At 51.1% G+C, this 24,092-nt stretch overlaps 1 protein-coding gene across 4 annotated transcripts; it reads right to left on the bottom strand.

Moving 5' to 3' along the window:
• Positions 1-1,434: 1,434 nt before the first annotated feature.
• Positions 1,435-22,827, bottom strand: SCARB1 (scavenger receptor class B member 1). 4 transcript variants are annotated; one of them, XR_012631292.1, is made up of 13 exons: positions 22,648-22,827; positions 18,633-18,790; positions 17,112-17,253; positions 16,498-16,701; positions 16,090-16,185; positions 15,376-15,488; positions 13,320-13,486; positions 12,570-12,688; positions 10,850-10,923; positions 9,881-9,932; positions 9,268-9,414; positions 3,049-3,543; positions 1,435-2,725 (listed from the first exon to the last, which is right to left on the bottom strand). XR_012631292.1 is itself a non-coding variant. In XM_074887148.1 (13 exons), the coding sequence occupies exons 1-12, from the start codon at positions 22,765-22,767 to the stop codon at positions 6,820-6,822; spliced, it is 1,518 nt and encodes a 505-aa protein (XP_074743249.1). In that variant the 5' UTR covers positions 22,768-22,827; the 3' UTR covers positions 3,451-3,543. The 4 variants fall into 4 exon arrangements, 3 of the variants coding, with proteins under 3 accessions (XP_074743250.1, XP_074743249.1, XP_074743251.1); XM_074887148.1 differs by lacking the exon at positions 1,435-2,725 and adding an exon at positions 6,820-6,945 and having other exon boundaries at positions 3,451-3,543; XM_074887149.1 differs by having other exon boundaries at positions 1,435-3,543.
• Between the last annotated feature and the right edge of the window lie 1,265 nt (positions 22,828-24,092).

Below are 24,092 nucleotides of genomic sequence, written 5' to 3'. Positions count from 1 at the left end.
CCCATCCCTGCAGCCCCAGAGGATGATTGGGCTGGGGGTGCTCCAGGGAAGGTGGGATAGGGCTGGAGAACAGGAATGGCAACAGCTCCTGTGATGCATTTATACCATGTTTATAAAAACACCCTACCCCCAGTGCAAATGGGGGGGTTGTGTTATCCCTGGTCTGTCTTCCAGAGGAGCTGGTGGAGGCTGCGTCACACGGGGGGAAAATAGACACCCTGAAAGTCCCCCCCAATCCCTTCTGATCCCCCCACCTGCGCTGCTGCCCAGACCAAAAGAGAACTGCTCTCAGCCGGAGACACTCTGGGTGATGAAGCACCTTGTGGATGGAGATGACCCGTTCATGTCCCATGGCCACACCAGGCTGGGTGAAAAGAGGCTCCTGAGACTGCACGGTAAAATGAGATGGTTGTGATAATTACTGAGCCTGTGGAGGCCAATTAAAACCCTTGGGAGAACATAAATGACTTTAACGCGGCTTGGTGCAGAGGAGGTGGCCCCTCTGCAGCGGAGGAGCGTGCTGCACCGGGGTGCTGGCTGTGCCTTGCCAGTGTTTGGGCTGTCACAGCCCTGAACACCGTGTACGAAGGCAAAGGGAATTGGCAAGGGAGAATGAGTCAGGGCCAGGAAGGGACTTGGGGTTATGAGAAGCATTTTAAAATGAATTGGAAACTTCACAGGCAGCCACCAAGGTGACTGAAGTGCAAGAGAAACATAATTGGAGCGCTCTGAGCTGATGAATAACCACATTGCAGCGTGGCCGACCAGCTGCGGCCGCAGCCCGTGCACAGGGAGGGGGGGACAAGAGCCAAGGACTCTGCCGATCGATCCAGCTTGGCAAGGGTGTAAACCAGGCAAGCGGGGGCCACTGAGGGTGTCAAATGGCCCAATAGCCTGATGGGCCTTCTGCTCTCGTCAGCGGGCCGGGACCTGGGGCTCTCGCCATCCCTGCCTCGGTTTCCCCATCTTCACGGGGGTACCCAGGGTGGGGTCTGCAAAGCGCCCTGAGCTCAGCGCATGGATTCACCGCGCACGGGCATCTCCTTCACAGGGACCCCCCCGGCTGGGCGAGCTCACGCTCCCCAGGGCCAGGAGGGCAGAGACCACCCCAGGGACCAGCTGCTGGCCTTGCTCCGTGCCCCCCACCGCCCCTGTTTGGTGGCTTCAGGAGGTGCCTGGGGAGGGGACACGGGGACAGCGCTGACACACACCACACCCCCACACCCCCCCCGGCCCGGCGCCTCCGCGGCCCCACAGCGCCCCCCGGCGGCCGCGCCGCAGCGCCGCAGCGCTGTCCCCCCCCCGGGCACCCCCAGGGCAAAGCCTTACGGCAACGGGCACCTCTGTATTAAAAGCAAGAGCCCTCGCTGCATATTTTTCTGCACCCCTCCCCCCCCCCCCCCGCAAAAAACAAAACAAAACAAAACAAACAGCTTGCACTAGGACCAATATTCCAGTATTTTATTTGTTTCCACCTGTACAACAGCAATTAGCACCAGTACATCATTCAAGCCTCAAGCAGGCGAGCCCAAGGGTGGTAATCTTTGATCTAGTTAAGCTTTGCCGAACGCCGCTGGGTCGTACTGGTGAGAGTGGAAGCGTCCCACAGCGCCTTGGCTGAGGCGGTGCCCCTGCCCTGTTCCCGTGGCAGTTGCCACTGGCTGAGGCTGGGGGGTGTGAGCCACTGTTTGCAGGTGGCTACCTTTGCATTCAAGGCCAGAGAGAGTTTACAGCTGTACTTTAATCATCACCCGCAGTGAGGACTCATGCCACAGTAATAATCCAGCAGTACTGGCCACAAGAAGGGGCTTGGCTAGTCCCATCCTACCTGTGAGTTGGGCATCTAGGCAAGTTCAGCCTATGGGCCAAGTTCCGGGTAGCTGCTACCCTTCCCCTTCATGACCTGGGTTGTATCACAACATGGTTAAACAGCCTGAGCCCAGCTGCAGGACTGGGGACATGGCCAGTAAGGAATGCACCAGCATAGAAACTGCTGGCGGTTTTAGCTCCTGTGCTCTTCCTGCCTAGCAAGGACAGAGGTGTAAGAGGAACTTACACCTTCTTACCCTACTAGAAGATCCCAGGACTGTCCTAGACCACTGCAACAGTTTCCAGACCACAACAGAATCCATGTCACACACAGTGCAACAAGTCCTGTGGTCCAAGAGAAACCAGAGACTCCCCCCACTCTGTTTTGTCCTTGCCAGAGGCACCAGGACTGGCCCCTTTGGTTTTCCCAAGGGCTACTGCGGTTCCTGGTTGGAAGCAGGGAAGGCAGGTGTAGTAGCCAACTACTGATTGGTAGTTACCCGAGAATATCCCTGGGCCTTGGGCTTCTTTCCCACTAAAGAGTGACCTCAGCCAACCCAGCCCTAGTTAACACCCAGTCCCAGATCCCCCAAGACATCATTTCAGAAATCTGCAATATTTTAATCAAAACCTACTAAGACCATTGTTATTTTCATGATTGCACATATCTTCCTCCATCTCAAAAGCACAAGTATCTTCGTTAACGCTCAAGGACAGGGTCAAGCTTCTGCCTGCTCCCTTCCAGCGTGCAGGCAGCACGGGCAGAGCGACGCGATGGCCTCGCAGCACCGACGGTGCGTGGGCAGAAGAGCTGACCCTGGGCGGCTGAGCAGGCAGCAGGGAGAACCGTCAGGAGCTGAGCGCCAGGTCAGATGTACCACTGGGGTTTTTGGCAAGGCTCATCTCACGCAGTCACCTAAAGCAAGGAGAGGCTAAGTAAAAGGGTTGTGGGCTGGAATCCCTGGAGCGCAAGGTCATGGCACAGAATTGAGGCTTTAAAAGTCACCACTGTACTGTCCAACACGTGCAAAGGCTGGAGCAACCCTGGGCAGGCTCCAGGTACTCTGGGAAGAGTCATCACTGACGTGACAGCACCCAGAATTGATTTGCGGTGTAGTCCAGTCACATCAAGTGGCAATAAAACCATAAGTGGCTTCAGGATAGCAAGCCCCATTCGCGTGAGATGAACAGTGGCTTTTAAAAAGATCACTAAATCCCATCAGTGCTACGTATACAAACCTCATTTATTTTAAAGGCTCCTGTTAAAGCGCCTTTTATTCCTAGCAATAGGCAGTCTTAAATTGCAAAATAACTTCTCGGATCAGCCAGCGATCATCTTCATTCCTGCTGGCCCACGGGGAGAGAGGGGCTGTGGCAGAAGCCGGCCCCTTGGGAACAACGCTGTGTTTTGGGTGTCTGGATGAGGTCTCCCGTGCGCTGGCGTGGGAGTGCTGGTGCAGCAGTACTGTCCCGTGGCTTTGCCATGGTGCGCGGGGTCTCTGCTGAGTTGCTCAGGACGACTTCACCTTCCAGAGACTTCTGGGGATCCAAAGCAGGTCTCGCCCCCAGTACGGACGTTGTCCCAGTGGGAAGCGTGCCGGGGCTGGCGGCTCAGGCTTCGGCATCGTCCTGACTCAGCATGTCAACGTCATGTAGGAGCGGTGTTGTCTCAGAGGAGGGGGGCGGTTTGCTCTGCGTGGTGGGGTGGCACGGGCTCTTCTTGGCATCAGCTCTCTGGAGAGGAGAGGACAGCACAGCGGTTACAGCCACGCACTCGGCGGTGGCACTGTGCTCAGACCCTACAGTACACAGGGGTCACCACAGCCCCACTTGGGATGTGCACACCCCAAGCCTCTTGGACTTTCATCTGGCCAAGAACCCTTTTCTGAAGGCTTCTTAAATTGAAGATTTTTGCATCTCCTCCCCTAAAAAAATGAAGTTATTTCCATCCCTGCCCACCAATACACTGGTAACACCCCTGTACGCCCAGCCTGAAGAGCTGTGTCACCAAATGGAGGAGCTACGGGACAAAGTCAGCACGCTGCACAGCATCAGAGAAGACGAAAGGGAGATGGACTGGGTCTTCTCAGAGACACAACAGCTTGAAGACCCCTAGATCCCAGCTGCAGTAGAGATACAGACAGCACCCATCCCTAATAAAATGGTAAGTGCAGCCTCTCGGGAAGGTGAAGGATGGGAGCTGGTGCCTTCTGGCACTCAGAGGAAGGCTCCTGCTCCACCTAAAGGCTTACAACTACAAAACAGGTTCACCAACCTCAAAGTTGAAGAGGAGCCAGATGTGCTTTCAAGCAGATCACGTGGGTCCCCTGACTCTAAATCATGCAAGACCCCCCCCAGGAGGAAGCAGCAAGTGACAGTAGAGGGTCACCCCCTGCTGCTGGGGACAGAGGTACCCATCTGCCCACCTGCCTGATCATCTAGAGGTATTTGCTGCTTGCTGGGGACCTGGATTCAGGGTGTTGTGGAGGGACTGTGAGGCTTATCCAACCCTTTGACTATTACCCATTACTTCTTCTGTGTGGGCACCAGTGATACCACCTTTCCAGGGCTACCTGGAAAGTATCAAAAGTGACTACAGAGCTCAGGTGAGGGGAGATAGTCAGGGCAAAAAAGTTGGTTGATATTCAAGGATCACCTCCACCAAGCTCAAGAGTGGTCCATCCCAACAAGCATCCCAAGTCAGGCAAGAATGCCAGCAGGCCTACATGGATGAACAAGGAGTTCCTGGCCAAACCCAAATGGAAAAAGAAAGCATAGGTGGAAGCAGGGACATGTAATCTGTCAGGAATAGAGGGGCACTCTCCCAGCATGCAGGGATGACGTTAGGAAAGCCAAAGCCGAACTGGAATTAAATCTGGCCAGGGATGTCAGAGACAAGAAGAAGGGCTTCCATAAGTGCACAGGTGACAAAAGGAAGACTAGGGAACATGAGACCCTGTTGCTGAATGAGGCAGAGGACCCCAGAGACCAGGAGAAAGTCTGGAGCAAGGAAGACATACCCTTAGTGGAAGAGGATGAGGTCATAGAATACTTAAGCAACTTAGACACACATAAATCCATGGACCCTGATGGGATGCACCCATGAGTGCTGAGGGAGCTGGCTAATATCACAGCTAGGCCACTCCCCATAATCTTGGAACAATTCTGGAAATTCAGAGAGGTGTCCAAAGACTGGAGGAAGGCAAGCGTCACTCCTATCTTGAAGAAGTTCAAGAAGGAAGACCTGGGGAACTACAGGCCGGTCAGCCACCCTTCAATTTTTGGGAAGGTGATACAGCAGCTAATCCTAGGAACCATTTCCAAGCACATGAAGGACAGGAAAGTCATCAGGAGTAGTCAGCATGGCTTCATCATGCTTAGCCAACCTGATAAACTTCTAAGATGAAATGAATGGCTTCAGAGATGAGGGGAGAACAGTAGGTATTGTCTACCTGGCTTCAGTAAGGCTTTCAACATTGTCTCCTATAAGAATCTTGTAGAGAGGCTATGAAGTATGGGCTGGATAAGGAGACAGTGACGTGGACTGAAACAGGCTGAACAGCCAGGCCCCAGCAGGTCATGGGAAGCAGTATGAAGTCTAGTTGGAGGCCAGTAACTAGCAGTGTACACCAGGGGTCAATACTGGGTCCAATCCTGTATAACATCTTTATTAATGATCTGCAGGTTTGCTGATGACACAAAACTGGGAGGAGTGGCTGATACAAGAGGGTCATGCTGCCCTCCAGAGGAACCTCAACAGGCTGGAGAAAGGGGCTGGCAGGAACCTCATGAGGTTCAACAAGAGGGTGTGCAGTCTTGCACCTGGGGAAGAACAACCCCATGCAGCAGCACATGTTCGACACGAAAGGACCCAAGGGTCCTGGTGGACACCAAGTTGAGTATGAGCAGTGTGCTCATGTAGCAAAGGCAGCTAACTGCATCCTGGGCTGTGTTAGGACCTGTTGCCAGCAGGTCAAGGGAGGTGATCCTTCCCCTCTCCTCATTGCTGGTGAGGCCACACATGGAATACTGTGTCCAGTTCTAGACGTCCCAGGACATGAGAGATGGACCTTCTGGAAAGAATGGAGCAAAGGGCCACTAAAATGATTAAGGGACTGGAGCATCTCTTATACAAGCAAAAGCCAAGAAAGCTGGGACTGTTTAGCCTGGAGAAGGCTCAGGGTGATCTTACCAATGTATACAAGTATCTGAAGGGAAAGTGTAAATACAGAACCAGGCTCTTCAGTGGTGTCCAGGGGACAGGACAAGAGCCAAGAGGCACAAACTTAAACACAGGAGGTTCCATCTGAACATTAGGAAACTTTTTTTTTTTAGAAAGTGTGAAAACTGTCAAAACTGGAACAAGTTGCCCAGAGAGGTTGGGGAATCTCCATCCTTGGAGATTACAGACATCTGCAGATGGTCCTGGGCAACAGGCTCTAGGTGACCCTGCTTGAGCAGGGGGGATGGACTAGATGACCTCCACAGATCCCTTCCAACCTCAACGATTCAGTGATTTTGTGATCCTGTAATACAAATCCAGATATTTTATACATCAGAAATTCCCTCTTGAAAGCTTTTCCGTCAAGGCTCCCTCCATGCAGGAGGGGAGTGACACCCACCAGTTGACTACGTCTGTTACCCTCATGAGTTTTTACCTGTTCAAAAACTTACCTCCGAATCTCAAACACTTGAAGGGGGCGAAATAGGCATGAAAAGTGTTTCCTCACACCAATCCTACTTTTCACCCTGATCCCTGTTATTATTAGGGCTGCAGATCAGGTACACCAGGAGAAACAGTAAGAGCATGTGCTTGCAGCCTGGTTAAGTGTGAGTATTAAGACATCTAAATTGCCCTGAATAAAGCCATGAGACATCATTATATCAAAGCTTGCCAAGAGGGCATGTCTGGTAGACATGGACAGTAAACATTTCCGTTTGATTGGTTTTAAGCAAAGTTTAATCAAATCAGGATGAGAGAAAAGTGTGTTACCTTGACTGGGTACCCACCTACAGTCTGGCTTCCCGCAACACCGTCCCCTTAACCGGAGGCAGCTTTTCTGCAGAGGTGGCCTGGTTGGCCTTATTACTGTCTGAGTTCTTTTTATTGCTACTCCAAAATAAAGAGCATTTTTCCTAGAAGACAATCAGGCTAGTTTATGGTGTACTTGGTCATGAATTCCACAAGGGTTCCAATTTCAGGAGGAGATTTTAAATCACTGTTTCACTAGAATCTAGTTATTAATGAAGATTTCAAAATTTAGGTTAAACTAAGTCCTATTTCAGATTTTGGTCAGTGTCAAGCCAGTTTTAAAATGGTCTGTTTGCCTTTTAAATGCGACACCACACAGGCTTTAGGCCATGTTAGCAGAGGAGAGCTACAATGCTGCCTCTGGGCATGTTTTATGCCTGTACAGATTTACGCATTTTTTAGAACTGCTGGTCCAACAGATGCATTTCAAACTGGCTCCACTATAAGCTAGACAAAGATTTAAGTGTTTCACACTTATCTGGACTGGGTTTAGAGCACACTGCTCCTTCCAGAAGCCAGAGGCACACAAGATACTCCAGGAAGGAGTTGGGTTCAGGGAGACCTCCACGCTGGCAGACACGTGAAGGTGCGGTCAATGCCCCCTCTGACATCACCCGTGATTTCCAGAGGGAGGACTGTGCGTGATTAAGCAATCATTGCCAGATCAGCAACACTTCAATCAAATGAGGAACACACCTTGGCTGCAAATTGCTGTCTTCCAGCTCTTATCTATTCATTAGGCAGAAACTTTCATGTGTTGTTGCACAGCTCTCAGAGATTTATAAGGTCATTGAGGCTTTTTAATCACTTTCCAGGTAGTCAGGCACTTCCTGCAGTTGATTTTTAGTTCTAGCACTTCATGACACTTTTCACTGAGCACCCAAATACAGCTGGCTTACGCCTGGGTTTGGGAAATTTCACCAGCAGATATTCAGTTGACTTGAGTGAATTTAAAATCCAGCTTTTCTTCCTGACCCTTTATGGCATGGTTAAGGCTCTTTGATACCAGGAATTAAGACTTACACAAAGCAGGGTGAGGAAATGCCAGCCTGGGGCCACATAAGGTCTTAGAAATAGCTGCCCAGCAAATACAGACATTTTTTCAGATACGCTGGTGCTATGCAGCAGAGCAAAGTCTGTTTGTCAGCAACATTTGCGTTTGCTGAAGCAGAGAGGTTCAGCAGCCAAAGCCTGACCATCTCAGGAGCACAGTGAGGGTTTAATGCTGAGCCCTCGGCCCTAGCATTGCTCCCACCCTGCAGGGAAGTGCGTGGAGGAACAAGGGGATTTGGGATCGTGTTTAAGTCAATTAAGCAGTTCTAGGCTTGGTTAAAATCCAATTATGTGATATTCAGAACTCTGGCGCTATTTAAAGTGGGTTTGCATTAGTGTTTCAGTAAGGGCAGTTACAGGAGGTTGAGCAAAAGCAGCCCCTTGCACGTGCTCTCCCCTTAGCCCGCTCTCATCCTAAGCGTTGCCTTTTTATCCCCACAAGTAGCCTCTTCACTTCTGTAGCTTTAGAGCCAGCTCAAGCCGTTTAGACTGTAGTGCAAAACTAAATAAGCTTGCTTTGATATAGGTTAGGAAGCCAGATCTCTACTTCAAGAGCTAAAGCCTTTAGAGAGCTCAGTGTTATCAGATGAATGTTTTGGGGCTGGAGCCACAGATCTCCATCAAGTGGTTTAGCTGTTTTATGTTCTGTCCTTATAGCTCAGACCCGTGTGCTAGCCAGGCACCCTCGCTGCCTGCCCCATCCTGGGCCAACTTCTGCCCAGCTGCCAGCTCCCTGCTGGCTTCAAAGGTCTTCGCTTCTCAGTAAGACCAGATCCACAGAGGCTCTGAGGGTTTAACTTCCAGAGCTCTTTGGAGTAGTTCACAGAGAAACCAAGTGAGTTTCAGGGAAAAGCAGAGTCCAGTCTGGATTGAGAAGCAGCCACAGTGTCTGTGCCCCTTCTGCAAGAACAGAGCGACTGCATTTCATTTGTGAACAAGCTGTGTTCAGATAGCTCCATCTCCTTGAGAAGGCTCTGTTCGGATTAGAAGTCTGTCGGGACCCTGCAGAGATGCACAGATTTGTGGAACGGCACAGACCTGCTGCTTTCTATGACAGCTGGGTTGATGAGCTAGGCTTGTTCTTTCATAAGCTGGATGAGCCTAGAAACACCTCCTCCTACAGGAACCCACTTCCATCACTGTTGTGCACAGAGAAGGCAAGAAATGCTCTTATGTTATCTGCTTGCAGCCCAATTTCTAGATGGCCAAGGAAGTCCTGCTGCTATGTGCTCGCACCTGGCACCATTAGGACACTGCTCATGGCATCAGCCAATGTTTCCTCAGGAGTGTTAGACTGTCAGCTCAATCGACATCATCTGATTAAGTCTGATTTGACTAACAGCATTTCCCATTAGACATCTGCAAGGTCTTACCTGATTCATTGCCATGAGTACAGCTGCTGAGATAATGAGTGGGACACTCAGCCCAAGGAAGATATACTGCAGGTAGTCCAGCAGGGATGGGATCAGCACCAGGTTGGTGTAAAACTGCTTTAGGACTGAGCCTTCAATGGATCCGCTCTGCTCAAAAAAGCAAAGTCATCAGTGGCATTTCTCTCCCAGCCAGGGCTGAGACAGACCAGCTGCACCATTCCTCTCCCACCACCAATTAGGGAAGGTATGCAAGATTCAGTCAGGCTAGAAGCTTCTACTAAATAGTTGGAGTCAGGTGGCCATGCACACAGCTGGAGACTGCACTCCCTGGCCCACATGAGCATGGGGATGCTGGCAGCTCCATTCTGGGCCCTATTTAACCCCACAGCTAGGACAGAGCCAGAAGTTTACCAAGTATAGTGCAGGGTTTGTTCGGCTCAGAGGGATTAATGACATAGCCAAGTATTGCAAAGCCTTCTGTTGGTGCTTAATTAGTCTGTCTGGCTTAAAGATTTATCCAAAGTGGAGTTTCCCAAGCACTGGGTGATGGGGAGGCAGCTCCCCCCTCCCACAGGAGAGGCTCTGCAGAATCAGGTTGAGGAAGGCAGCTCACCTCTGCAAACCACAGCAGCGGCAGGACCACTGGCTTTATCTTCCCTGTTTGACTGGGGAGGGAAGAAAAAAAAAATACACACTTAGATTTCTGGTTGATCAGGCCACAGCTAGTGCCATAATTCTTCCTAAAGGGATGGGTTTGACAGACTGATAGTGGCCAGGAAACCAGTGTCAGGAGGCAGCAATTCCTGCTGCTTCAGTGAGCTGCTCTCCCCTTGAGGGACCGGGTCCAACTTGGGCCTTTCATGCAAGAGCAGAGCTTACACTTCCATTTGTGCTTAACTGCCTGACAACAGCAGTGCGTGCCATCCCAAATCTGGGCTCTGGGAACATGAACTCAGTGAACTGGAATGTTAAACTTCATGCAGCAACAAGACATCTCAGTCACCTGCATGGTACCAGAGGGCGGTGCAGCCAAGTTCACAGCATCAGGGCTGTTTGCTGGTGTGTGAACTAGAGCCAGTCAAAGCAGCAAGAGCACGCTCCCACCCTTGTGGGTATTTAACATCTAGCACCACACAACTTTGGTACAGAGCCCTTCTGTTTGCTTTCACAGAGCTGAAACTGTCTTTTTGGACAGAGGCTTCAACTGCCAACCCTGTAGGCAGAGCATGTTTTCCCTGTCCATGTTGGATGTCACACCTTCTGAGCAGCAGCACGGTGCAAGCGAGCTGCTCCTGCGCCTCACCAGGAGCAGCAGTCCGATCATCGGCTCTCCAGTCAGGTGCAGGAATGCTGCAGGAGCCCAGCAAACAGGCAGCCACACGCTACACTGCTAAAGGATGGCAGTTTGAGGTCACTGGAATAGCCGATATTTCACCACATCAGCCAGTTGGCTTCTGCAACCAACTGGGAACGCTAAAGCTACTTCATCTCTGGGGAGAGTAAACTCTGTAGTAAGCCCAGCATCAGCAGCACTCCCTGCTCAAGGAAGGGAGATGGGCATTTGTAAAAGGGGACTACTTACATTATACCAGACACCTGCTTTATGTACAGGTTCAGCTGGAGCTTGATGGAGCAATTCATGGGGATGCCCGTCATCTGCACAGGAAGAGACCAACCAGTTCATCAGTAAAGCCAACATTTGTCTGGAGAGCTTTGCAGAAGAGCAACCCTTTGCTTTCCATCACAGCTGCTCGGGGTGCCCCCTTCCGGAGCAATAGATTGGATCATCCAGAGTTCGCCACAGTCACCACACGCAAGACCAGGAGCGTGGCTGGGGTTTCCACCAAAGCAGAAGCATCACTCAACCAGGCTCTGGGGATGAGCAGTCACGGAGGGACAGCACCGTCCCCAGGGCAGGGTGCAGTCTGTCCCCTTCACTTGAACACTCACCGGCCACTGAGACTGTTGCACAAGCAGCGTCCAGAAGGGATCACTGCCCTCGGGGTGGTCTAAGGCACAAAGCTAACCTGAACAGAGGTGGCTGCTGCAGAAGGCAGCACACATGCAGCCGGCAGACAGCATGAACCAGGGAGGTGTTGTGTCACCCAGGGCTTGTGGGACTTAACATAAGCAAGTTCAGATTACCAAGTAGCATATGCACCCTGTAAGGGACTCCCCTAGGCAGGGTGTTCTAATAACAACTTCCGTGGTTTCTGAAGCCTGGTAAGGCTCTTCCGTCATTCATCCTACCAGCAGCAGGATGGAAACACATCAACGCAAAAGATTCATGTACACAGCAAAGGACAAAACATTTCTCCTAACTAGGAACCACAGACATCACTGTCCAGCAACACACTAAGGCCATGAAAACACCACACCTGAGTGTTGGTCTTGTTGACACCCATTAAGACACTGGTTTCTGATGACACTGCAGTTTTGCAACACATTAAGGGCAGAAAGTTTTTGTTGGATTGACCCTGTCTGTACTCAGCAGGCTGCAGCTAGATAAGAATACAGTCAATGGTACTGTTATCAGTAGATGTTTGATACTGTAATAAACTTAATTAGATTTCCATAACTGTGATAAGAAAAGCAGTAAGAACTCAATGCCTTGATAAGAAGCACAGCTTACCTTACCCCTAGAGGGGGATTGGTTTCTTGCTTGAGGAAACATCACTGAGTGTTTGGAAGATCTGACCACATGCAACACAGGCTGTGGGTGGAAGATCCCACAGTCCCCTCCCCATCAGCAGCTGGGACAATGATGGCTCAGGACACCCCAACTCATCACCACTGGAATGGTGACTTCACCCTTATGCCATGGATATGTGAGAAGTGTAACACAGCAGCAGTCCAGTGCAAAAGCAGCCAGTTAGATGGGCAGGTTGAGAGATTAGAAGAAGACAGCCCAAAAACGGTGGTGACAGCTTCTGCTACAGCGGGGTCTTCAGACTTTGCCAGTCAGCTCTCATGGCAATATGTGTTTGCAGATTTGGGGCGTAACTGGGCTGCTGCTAGATACACCTCCTGGTGTTATAGACCTGAGTCAGTGGAAAGAACTTGACTGTGCTTATCAAAACAATTATGCTTATAATTAGTTCTGCAATTCTCTTGAAGCCAGGCTCATTATTCAATTAGTTTATAGCTTTCATATTTTTATCTGCACATGTCCTCGTCAGTCTTTGCACTATGGAACCTGCTCAAATCAGTGCCACGAGAGCAGAGCGAGGCCGCCAGGCAGCTGGTCCCGCTCAGCCCAGGCCAGACCCCTGGCCTGGGCGAGGCCCCACAGGCTCACTCACCGGGTGCACGTCGAGGAAGAGCGCGTGCTGGTCCTTGCTGGGGTGGAGGCCTTCGACGGCATTCACCAAGGCTGGGTCAGCATTGTAGAAGTGAGGATGGGAGATGAATATCGGTGCATCTGGATGAGAACAAAGACACCTTAAGCTCATCCAAACCCACCTGAGACTTTTTGTTGAGGTTTTTAAACCGTTGCAGAACAGGCCTTTATACTTTTCTCCTCCCAACCAGAAATCTCTGTCCCTCCCTGCAGCTTATTCCATTGGGAGGGTTAAGACCCAGTGTTTAAGCCACCCTCTCCCACCACACACCATGCAATGCCCTGGTAACCCGCTGTACCCAGACACGGGTTAGGGCACTAAGTCTGAATTCTCACTCCTGCATCACCTGCACTCAACACCCAACGTTAACATTTCATTTGGCAGTTACATGGCCTGCCTCTCCCTACCCTTGCTCCCCTGCCTGCTCCCTCCCCAGGCCAGGGGATGTAACGCTCCCACCATATCCCTGGGCACTCCCACAAACACCAGGCTGCCACAGGGCTGTGGACTGAGGGGAATTTGAGCACAAGGACTTTCTCTCTTTCCCTCCTTGCTGAGATGCCTGTGGGAGTGTGAGAATGCCATGCACACAGATACCTTCTAGCACTCCAGCAGATAGCAGAGCCAATTTTCCAGACAGCCAAGCTGATATCACATCCCCACTGTTTAATATTGATACGAAAGGGAGAGCCTGGGGAGGAAAGGACTTACTTAGCCTACAGGTACTGACGTTCTGGATGCCAGACTGCATGCAGGGGCAGAAGCCTTCGTTGGGTGGATAGTCCGTGCCATTGGCAAAGAGAGTTTTCGGTGCCACGAAGCGGTAGGTGGGCACACCCTCAAACTTCCCAGACTGCTCATACACTAGTGTCATGGACCTGGAAAGGTTTCAGTGGAGAAGGATCAGGATTAGCCAAGAAGTTCCCAGCTCAGAACCAGGCTCTTGTCTTTGCTGGATAAGATGTGGTTGCAACGTAACTTAGACTTTGAGATCAAGATAAACACTGAGCAGTGCTTTGAATGGGGAAGGAGTATTTAAGCCATTTGCTTTCCATGCTTTAAGCATAGATAAAGGGTTGGTCAGGACTAGTTATGGAGAGAAACCACAGGCTTATAAGTCTGTTTGCAGTATCCAGATGAGATTTGTTTAAAGGCATGTAGTAATCCCCAGGGCTGCTCTCCAAGAGATAATACCCTCTTTGTGCGAGCCTTGGCTCTGAGGTGCTCTATCACAGGGGATGGACGTGGCTAAATCTCTTCTGCAGCACAACTCCAGCATATAGGCTGGCAGGTCAGTGGAAAATTCTACTACATTATGCAGCAAGATTTTTTTCTTGATACAACAGGCTAGTGATGTTATGCTGCATTATTGCTATTGGCTGGCCAGGATAGATGCAAGTTTCCAGGAGGGAATTTTGCCTCCTTCACACTTGAGCGAGGCTTCCAGGGATGCAGACAGCTGGGGCAGGCCAAGGGGATGCTCATTCCTACAGCTGCCTTCTGACACCAGGCCCAAGGACTGGGGATTCAGGGCATGTTCAGCAGTTACATGCATGCCTCTCAGCTGTGCTCACCTTCCAACAAGGAGGCAGAGGCTGCTGCAGCACATCAGGAGGATAAAGCCCTGCCTACCTTGTGCCAGGACATCCAGGTAGTTGCATCTCAGCATCGGCTGCACTTAATGTGCAAACAGCATAGGAGATGAGCCCTGCATGCCCAGCAGCAAGGCAGATATGCTCCTAGTCTATCAGCTGATGTTTGTGAATCCCTCCTAGCCAGCCCTGCTAGCAGAGAGGCTGAGACAGGGATTTGGGGAGGAGAGACAGCACTGCCTGGGGAAGAGGCAGAGTCACTTTCCCCACAGCACTGGTCTGATGGGAACCTCCTGCACTAACAAGAAACCAAGCTTGGTTTCCTCCACTTCTCTTTATGCCTTGCCTGGAAACATGCTCTGTTCCCTAGAAGATTTATGTAGTTTTATCGAAACAGGTATGTGTATTTAAACTTTGCTTACTGGTAAACTTCTCTAAGTTCTTGGCTCCGAGTCATTTTGGTATTTGCTGATGTCCCTTGTGTAAAGGAATTCCTGCTCTAATACTTGGCTCAGCTGACTTCGCTTGTTCACTGAAGAGGTCATTGTTCTCTATTCAGCACTTGCTTGTTTTGCAGCACTATCTACAAAGCCTGAATCAACATTATCTTCCCCAGGCTGGAGATAGGGTTTTGTGCCATGCCTGCCTCCTGGCTTCCCCTCCTTCCAGCCTCAGGGAGTTTCCACACAGGGCAGGCTCTGCAGGGTACTTTAACCCCTGTGTGATCAGCTAAGGTCAGGGTGTCTTATACAGGACAGACGTGCACAGCACGTGAACTAGGCAGCAAAAAAAAAAAAGCAGCCTGGAAACGGTGGCACAAGCCCCCCCAACATCACTTCTGAAAGCATTTAGTCAGCTGAAATAGTTCCGCAAATAGTTATAGCTGCATTTCTTTATGACAACTTTACTTCTCCCTCTCGCCTCCCACATCTTATCTAGACTGGTTATTTTCTACTGATTCAACACGGGCAAGAGACTTCTCCAGTGATCTGGAAGGTATTTATGAATACCACAAGATGCTGCTAATTAGACAGGTACTGCAACACTGAGCTGCAGCTGAATTTTAACTACAGAAACCAGTCCTGAGCCCTCTGTGTCACTGCACAGGTACTCTGTGTACACAGGATGAGTGCTGCATCTCCTGCACAGGGACAAGCCGGCAGCTGTGGCCTCACCTGCAGGCATCAGGGCTGTAGAACTCCAGCGATGTAGGGGACATGAACGGTGGCCACATCTCCCCCGCAGTCCCATTGATCATGTTGCACCCACTGCTCCGCCAGTAGTTCACCTACGAGCCAGATGTAGAGAGAAGAGCTCAGAATGACGAGCCAGCTGCAGAGTTGGCCTCCACCACCGGATGGGACATCCACCACTCTACGCTGCTTCCACAGCAGCTTGAGACAGCAACACTGAAGAGCTTCCAAGATCTTTCCCGTTCACAAACATCTGCTCAATTAATGGAAAAAGAGGACAAGATCCACCTATCCCAAGTGCTTCCACTGTGGCCGATCTATAGGTTCAGTTGATTTTAGTTAGGAGGGGAATTCCACAAGGGAAAAATAAACACCCCATTAACAAGGGTATTTAAAGTAACACCTTAAACACAGGAGCCTGGGATTTCAACCACTAGAAGCAAGCAGCTCCAACAGCATTTCAAGGGAGTCCAAGTGACACCAATGATGAGCTGAACTTAATGCTTCATGACAAGCCTCTTTGTCATAGGGCTGCCTTCTGGCAATTGGCTAGAACAATAGTTGCAACAAAGTCCTGTAGAAACTTGCCCCCCAAACCTACAACCCAGAGATACAACAGCACTGAGAGCTTTCAGTTTATCTTGTTTTAGACCAGGCATTGCCCCCATATTGGAGGTTTTGCTGCCTGACACTTACCTTCTTTAGTCCATTCCATGAATCCACCATGTGAACTCTACTGATGTTCTTCATGCCTGTGTTCACTGTGAACAGTCCCGAATTGGAGTTGTTAAGCTGCAGAGAGAAGAAACTAACTTTTAATCCATTATACGCCACAAGACTGCAATATGTTAATAACTTCGCATGCTTCATCAGCTCTAGGGGTGCTTCACACTGGAAGCTACTAAACTTTTACTTATTTCAGTTGCCAGCAACAGCTTCCAACACATGCATTTCTGCCTGAGGGGAGAATTAAGGGAGCCTTACACAACCACCACCAGCTACACATGGCTGCTCCAAACAGCTTGTGAGGGGGATAGCCCAGGCACTCAATCCCAAGGCCAATATAGCTGTGATTTTAGTGTTCCCAAGCAACAGTTTACTTACCTCTATAAATAAGCCAAATTTCCCCTTGAAAGGGATCAGACCAGGAACAAGCATATTTATTGTGTCTATAAGAGGGTCTTCATATCCCCACATGATCTCCCCCACCGTCCGGTTCATGAACGCCTCCTGTTTCAGGCCAGCCAGGGCTCCACTCAGTAAAAGCTTCACAAAGTTTGGCAGGTTTTCCATCATTACAGCTGCTCCCTGGGAAAGAAAACAAGACTCTGAGATGAGAGCCCAATCTTTACTAAAGAAGCAGCACTGCATCTTCAGTGCTCAGCTCTACAGCTCTGGAGAAATCCTTTGGACAAACTGAGGCTCACTGCTTATCCCCAGTTTGGGAAGAAAGCAGTTGAGGGCTCACAGGCTTCACTTCCCCACAGGATGCTCAAACAAGGTTGCAGACTCAAGCCCGGTTGCTTTGCCAGCCCCTCTGCACACTCTGCTTCTGGAAGTGTATCAGCCCTGCATGACAACACCCAGAAAGCTTAACCCACCCCATGGCTTGATTAGCCTTAAGCTCTACAAGAACATAAGCTTTGAGTCAGCATTGGGTTCCATCACCCTCCCCACAAGCTCAGAAGCTGGTACCCATCCATGGAGCAAGTTCTTACCATCATTAAAATGTTTGGCACAATGATGTACTCATCTTCAGTGCCATTGGACAAGTCCGGCTGGAAGAAGAGTTTCCGGTACTCCAGGAAGGAGACTGTGTCATTGTCATGGAATGTGATATTTGTCTTATACCTGAACTCTCTGCAAAGAGATGGGAGAGATCATGGAACCCTTCCCCCAGCAGCGCCCCCGCAATGCCTGTGGAGCAGGGATGGGCTGCACAGGCCTGGCTTGCTTCTGAAGAGCAGAGGAAGGAGACCAAAGCCCAGCAAGAAGCCATGGGACAGCAGAGGAGGCACTGTGCTGGGAAACAGGCAGTGTCAACCTCACACCCCAGCCAGGGTTAGGATCTGGCAAGAGGAGAGGGCAGCCTGAGAGTCCCCTGACAGATGGGATTCTGCAGCAGTTTGCAGACACCAAGTGTTTCTTCCCAGCTGACGAGAAGGGGCTGCGATGCTCCACAGCAGCACAAGGTTATCCCCAACATCACGAGCCTGTTACAGCTCCCAGGGGAGCTGCAGCTCAACCCACCAGCAAAAACAAAGTCCTTTATTGTGGAGCCTCTGTTTTATGTCCCACATTAGGGAAGGGCACTAATCTTGCTCAGCAGGAACACAAGGACAGTATTAAGTTTTGCCCCTTTGTTTATTCTTTTTTAGTGAAGCCTTTTCCCCAAGCCAAGTGACTGATGTGATCACAACATACAGGATCCACATGGTCTTATGGTGTGACCTGCCTAGCACAGGGGAAACAAGGGCACATACATACTGCCAGGTTTCCCCACAGCACTACTCAAACAGCTTTGGATTAAACCAGTAATCTCCCCACATGAGCTTGCTTAGGCTTCTGACGTGACTTTGCCTACATGTGTAGACACTAATGTGTTTAATATCTCTATTTATGGGTAAGTTCACATGCTCAGCTCAACATCAACCATCACTTCAGAGAAGCGTCGGCACTTCAACCACATCCTCAGCCATGACAAATGGACCCAGCCCTGCCTGGGTGGGCCTGCCCAAGTTTTAGTGCTCCATACTGGTTCTCATGACCAGAGCATTCCTGTTAGGCAGATTCTGGGTCTCATGTTAGATAAGAGGTCTTAGGCCAAACCATGAAGTTTGACATTGAGGTGACTCCAGCTCTGGAGATGGACTCTTAAATGCCCAGTGGAGACGAAACAAGTCCACTCTGAAGATGAGGGTTGCCCACATCCCTCATGACTATATTTGGACCATATCAACCCAGGTCTGACTGCCCAACAGGTCCCAGCATGGGTCTGAGCTCCACAACTCAGTGAAGCACAGACCAGCCTTACCACCCTGGTGGCCAGAGGTCCTACTTGTGGCTTTAGCAAGATCAGAACAATTAAAGCACACTTGGGTCGCTTTAAAATCCTGTGCCACTGGACTTGCACCAAGTGTGCTAATGCCATGTCCTCCTGCCAGAAGAGTCAGCCAGGAGCCTGGCAGGCTGCATCCTGGCCAGGCTCACACCTAGCTGGACCACAAGTAGTAGCTGACCTGTAAACATAGGGTCCACGCTGGCTCAGCACCGGCTTTGCTCCCTGGAGGACCTCCTTGGGGTTCAGCACTTCGAAGAAGTGCACTGCCATGTAGAAAGGAACGGGAATGTCTTTCCACATGCTGAAGGAGATGCTGTTGGGGTCAATCCTGACATTCTGCAAGAAAAAAAAAAAGGAAGAGTAAGGAGACATGACTCTTGGTCTCGGTGGCTGCAGCTGAGCACATCCACCCTCAGCTCCACGTCAGGCCCAGCCAAAGGCAGCAGTTGCAGTAGGAGCTCTCTGGAAGATCCAGGCATGTTATGCAGACTGAAACCAAGACAGATCTAAACCAGGAACTCTTATGTATGCAGGAGCATCAAGTTCATGCCACAGGATGTCTGTAGGCTTATTTATTCAGGCTCAACTTTCCAGATCCTACCCACAGGATTTCGGAGCTGTTTGATGTGCTGGAGGCTCGCTCTGCGCTAGACAAGCCAGCACTGAATTATTCACAGCTCTGCATGTTTGACTTGCCTGGCAGAAACAACCCTGTCCCACAGGCCTCTGCTTGCCTGCCAGGTTTGGCAGCTCCACGCAGCCAGAAGCAGGCAAGGGCTGGGAGAGGTGGCACATCCACCCACATAACTGCTCGGGTGCCAGCGGGGAGAGCCCACTAGATTCCCAAAAAGTAGATAGAGAACTGGGATGGTGACCCAGCTGTGTCCCACAGCGCTGCACAGGACACCTTTGTGACCTCTCAACTGCCATCCTGCAGTAACTCATAGCTGTCATAAGGCAGGTCAAAGGCAAGGGACAGTCGTGGTTTCCGTATCACTGTCCTGTTTGCTGGGAAATGCCTGCAGGAGCCCAAACATGACTTAAGCCCTCACCAGCTGGCCAGCCCAGGGGCTGACATCTGGACACATCTGTCTCCACTCCCTCCCTGCCTCCCAGGGGCTGCCTGATGGACAAGAGCCTGTTCCTTCTTAAGCATTTATTTTGGGTGTGTTCCTCTATAATCTTTGCTCCCTCTGCAAGTACAAGCCGTTGCCATGGTTAAGTAACCCAACCAGCTTATGGAAGTGGGTTTGATCCACTAATTGGTGAAGGCACATGGGCATTATCCCACTGCAGCTTGGCAGCTCCACAACGGCTCTCCTGCCCTGGAACAGCTCGATCTGACTGTGCACATATTTGCTGCCACAGGAGTTTGAGAAGGAAAGCTGCTGAAGGCTTCCCCGCAATGCCCCATCTTTCTTTAGCCATTTCACGGTGAGGCTTTGCAAGCCCCTCGCTCAAGCCCAGCTCCAAGCCCTACCCCTGAGCAGACATCTCCACGGTGCAGTGTAACCCACCTAGCAAACCCTTCCCACCTCCACATCAGTGCCCACGTGCTGCTGGCCAAGAGCCTCCACCCTGCCAGCCTCAAGGATTTCATGGCAAAGAAGCAGTGATAGGACAAGTTTTTATGTAACCTGCTTTATAATCCTTACTCCCGAGTGTCCAATAGAGCATGAACAGCAAAATCTGCTTTCCTTTACTTGCTTATTCTGTCTTGTACTCCCTGGATCCCTCATTGCATATGCATTTATTTATATAATATGTACACAGTCAGATGGAGCTGCATCCCAGCTCCCTGCTACGTTTCTCAGCCCTGTCCCACGTGGACACAGCAGCTCTAGGTACGCCAGAGATGTTGCTAAGCAAGATCTACTTAACAGGGTAGCCTTAGAATTAAGCTACTTGTAGGTCAAAACAAACATGGTCATATGGCTGAAATAAAAATAGAATTTTTTTCACTTAGATGAGTTACAAAGTGTCACTGAGATGTTTGACTCCTCCTGACCAGGCTGATTCAGTTCCTGAGGAACTGAAAGGAACTGGCTACTGCCTGTCTCCTCCAGAGGACCAGAAGAGCAGCAGCTCCATCAACAGTGCCCAAATCCTGCTTCTCCAGGAGGGAGGCTTCAGCCACTCTGCTCAGTAAAACTGAGTTGAGGCTTCCTCTTCAGATTGAGAGGAGCAGTCATGCTGTGTGCAAACGCAACCCCAGTGCCAGACCTCATCCTCCACATCCTCTCACCACCTTCCTCATCATCCTGCTAAAACAGCAAAGACAGCACTGTCAGTCTTCTCTCAGATTTCAGGCAGGGCAGCACAAGAATTCCCAGGTGGAGTAGAAAAGTTGAGTGACAGACAGATGAGTTGATGCAGCCTCACTGTGTTAAAGCTCCTATCTTAGGTGGGACCACGGCACTCCACAACAGCAACATCTCCAGGTTTTGCAGGGCCAATGCCGCAAGGAGCCCAACTGTCAATGCAGTTCAGTTTCTGCAAACTCAGCAGGAGCTGGGCTCCAAGTTCCCCGTTTCTACTGTGTGTTCCCCTACCCTTTATTCAAAGATATCCCCAAAACTACAACCTTTTTTGCAATTAGTGCTTCTCCATTGGGATACACCATCTTGACCTTCCATGCAGATCCTGGGAAGCCAGCACTGACAAGCCAGCCTTCGCCTGCCCAACCCCTGCCACCAGCCCTTCAAGGCCCAGCTCTTCCTCTCACCCACCACTCTGAAGACCAACCCAGTAGTTTCAGTAAGGCCCTGGATATTTCTCACCACCCATCATCACTCAGTTATTTTTTCCAATTTCACATTAAGCCTCACAAGAGCTCAGGACCATTTTGGGTCATGCTGGAGACAAAGGCCTTGAGATGAAGGGAGGAGAAACAAGGGTTGGTCTTTTCTTCATCTTCCGTGCTCATTGCAAATTACTAGGATTTAGCTAATCAGGTAGTAAGAATCAGGATAAAGTAAAAAGAGGGCAGAAAGGTTTTTGCACCAAAAATGTCTTTCCTGTTCTGCAGGGGCCATCCAGCCTTTTATCTGCAGGTACCAGCTCCTGATGTCCATGAAACTGGACAAGGACTGACTTTTACTGCTTAAGCCACAGGACTGTCTGGCCAAGAGCCAGCAAGTGCTGCCCAGCCAGCAGCACTTCCAGAGGATATGTTTAAGGAGAAGTTCATTTTTGGCAGAGACTTTGCAGCACTTGGAACCACAACCACTGGCTATGGGGTGTTTATTGACCTCTTCCATCAGAAGCACATTTCCAGATGCTGACCTGGGTAGGTGCAAGCTTGGAGAAATGCCCAGGCAGGAGGCACATCTCCTTTGAGCAGGGAGAAAAGGGTTTGGCTGAATATGGGAATGAGCCAATTGGCTCATTACAACAGAATAACTGGTGTCTCAACAATGAGGACAGGGGCGCTGGTTCCCAAGATGGTGCAGCATTTACTGAACAGAGCAGCAACTCCATCCACAGCTCCCTTCCGCCTCGGGACCTCTCTTGTGGATAAAACAGGTCTTCAGAGAAGCAACTCGTTAGGTTTTCGGTCTAGGAGGAGATAATGACCTGGAGGTTGCTCCATGCACGAGGCTCCTTCAGAGCACTCCTGTGCACCATCTGTCCCATCTCCAGTTTGGAAAGCATCTCACCAGAGTACATCTGAGCCTGGCAGCCTGCACACCTATTCACGGAAGGACCAGCTCGCGCTGCAGGTCAAGGCCGTGGGGACAGGAGCAAGGGCCGGTGCTGGGGGCAGCGCTCGGCCCTTCCCAGCTGCTCAGCCCAGCACCACCAGTACCGCCCCCGGCCAGCTCCAGCTACGCAACAAGCCCTCGCTAAGCAGGGACGAGAGCCCGTCCAGCCCATGCACGCTTGCTGTAACCAAGGGTGGGGGTCCCCAAACCCGGATTTGCCCACAGCAGGGCTCTGAGGGTGCTCGGCGCTGCAGCAGTGACCCCGGAGAGGTCTCGGAAACCCCGGCCATGCCCCAGGCCTGGCTGCACCCCGGCTCCAGCACACCCCGCTCTGCACCACCATCACCCCCGCCCCTCGCCCCGGGCCCCGGCTGCACACCGAGCCCCCAGCCATGCACCGGCTCCAGCCCCCCCGGCCCCCCGCCCCACCAACCCGTGCACCGCCGGCCCCCGCCGCAGCGCGCACCCCCCCGCCAGGCCCCCGCTGACCTTGACAACCTGCTCCTTGACGATGAGGGGCCCCACCAGCAGCAGGCAGACCCCCAGGAGGGCGCAGACCGCCCCGGCCAGCCCCAGCCCCACCGACACCCTGCGCCGGGCCGCGGCCATGGCGCGGCACCGAGAACGGAGCGGGCCCGCGGCCGCCGCCGCCGCTTTATGCCGCCGCGGCCCGGGGCGGTGGAGGGGGCGTGGCCGGGGCGGGAGGGGCGGGGTCATCCGCGCGGAGCCACGCCCCCTCGCTCGGCGCGCGCGGGGCGGGGAAACCTCTGAGAAACGGGACCCTCTACGTAAGTATAAACATAAAAACATACAGTAATAGATACACATACTGAAATGGGTTAGAATAGGTCAATAGATAAACATATCTAAATAGATACATATATCTATTACAGGGGTTCTCAACCTTCCCTTCACCACAGACCCCCTTTAAATACCTTTTGTGGCCACGGGCCACCAAGACTTAATTCAAGATTTAAAGCACCAGCCTGCATCAAATATTTATTTCAATGTTCTCATGAAGGGTCTTCAAATTTGGTGAGAAGGGGAAATAAGTTAATCTGCTAATGCACGGACTCTTATCATAATATCTTTATTTCAATTATTCCATATGAATTTCCAATAGCATCAACACTCTTCTTGCTCAAATGGCCCATATTATGCTATTTTAACATGCTAATTCCAACTCTGATGCCAATTTTTACATTAAAATTTGATGAAACATTTCTACAATTCTCACCTCCCCCCTTGTTTGTCTGTGTTCAGTCACCATATATTTTTGTTTATGGGTCCAGGGCCACCACTTGGAGGAACAGTCTTCAGCCTCGCTGTGGCCCTAGAGAGGGCTGTTGGGTTAAGAAAATGCCTTTAAGAGAAAAACCTCCTAGTTAAAGTGGGTCCATACTACCACTGAATTTACTAGCGTGTCAGGGCAGGTGGGGCAGGGGGGGCTTGAGTATGAGAGGAGCATTGAGGGGAGGGGGCTGTGGGAAAAGGAGGCGCAGTGCTTGCCACGGACCAGACCAAGCGTGTCTGGGCTGGACGTTCCCCACCCCTGCTTTAAGCCTTTGCAGCCCCCCGTGACGGCATTGTGGCCCCCCAGGGGCCCACAGACCACAAGTTGAGAACCACTGATCTATTATATATGCATGCGTGTATACACATATGTATATACACACACATACAGCCCAGGCCACCCCCGGGAGGCACCGGGTCCCTCCGCGGCCGCTGCATTAGCCAGCACAGCGGCTGCGAGCCTGTTGTCACAGCAGGTATTTGGTTCTGGGGATAAGGGGGCAAGCGCAGGCGGCTGTAAGGGTCTCGCCAGGCGGTCAGCCGTCGGCCCATGACTTGGGGCTCAACCTCAGGCTCTCCCCGAGAAGAAAATATCCATCACCTCCTTCTAACCCACCTCTGTTTTTCCAAGGAATTGTGTC

This window comes from Strix uralensis, chromosome 17, assembly GCF_047716275.1.
Source record: "Strix uralensis isolate ZFMK-TIS-50842 chromosome 17, bStrUra1, whole genome shotgun sequence".
Taxonomy (NCBI): domain Eukaryota; kingdom Metazoa; phylum Chordata; class Aves; order Strigiformes; family Strigidae; genus Strix; species Strix uralensis.
This window is presented reverse-complemented; position numbering and strand designations above follow the sequence as displayed.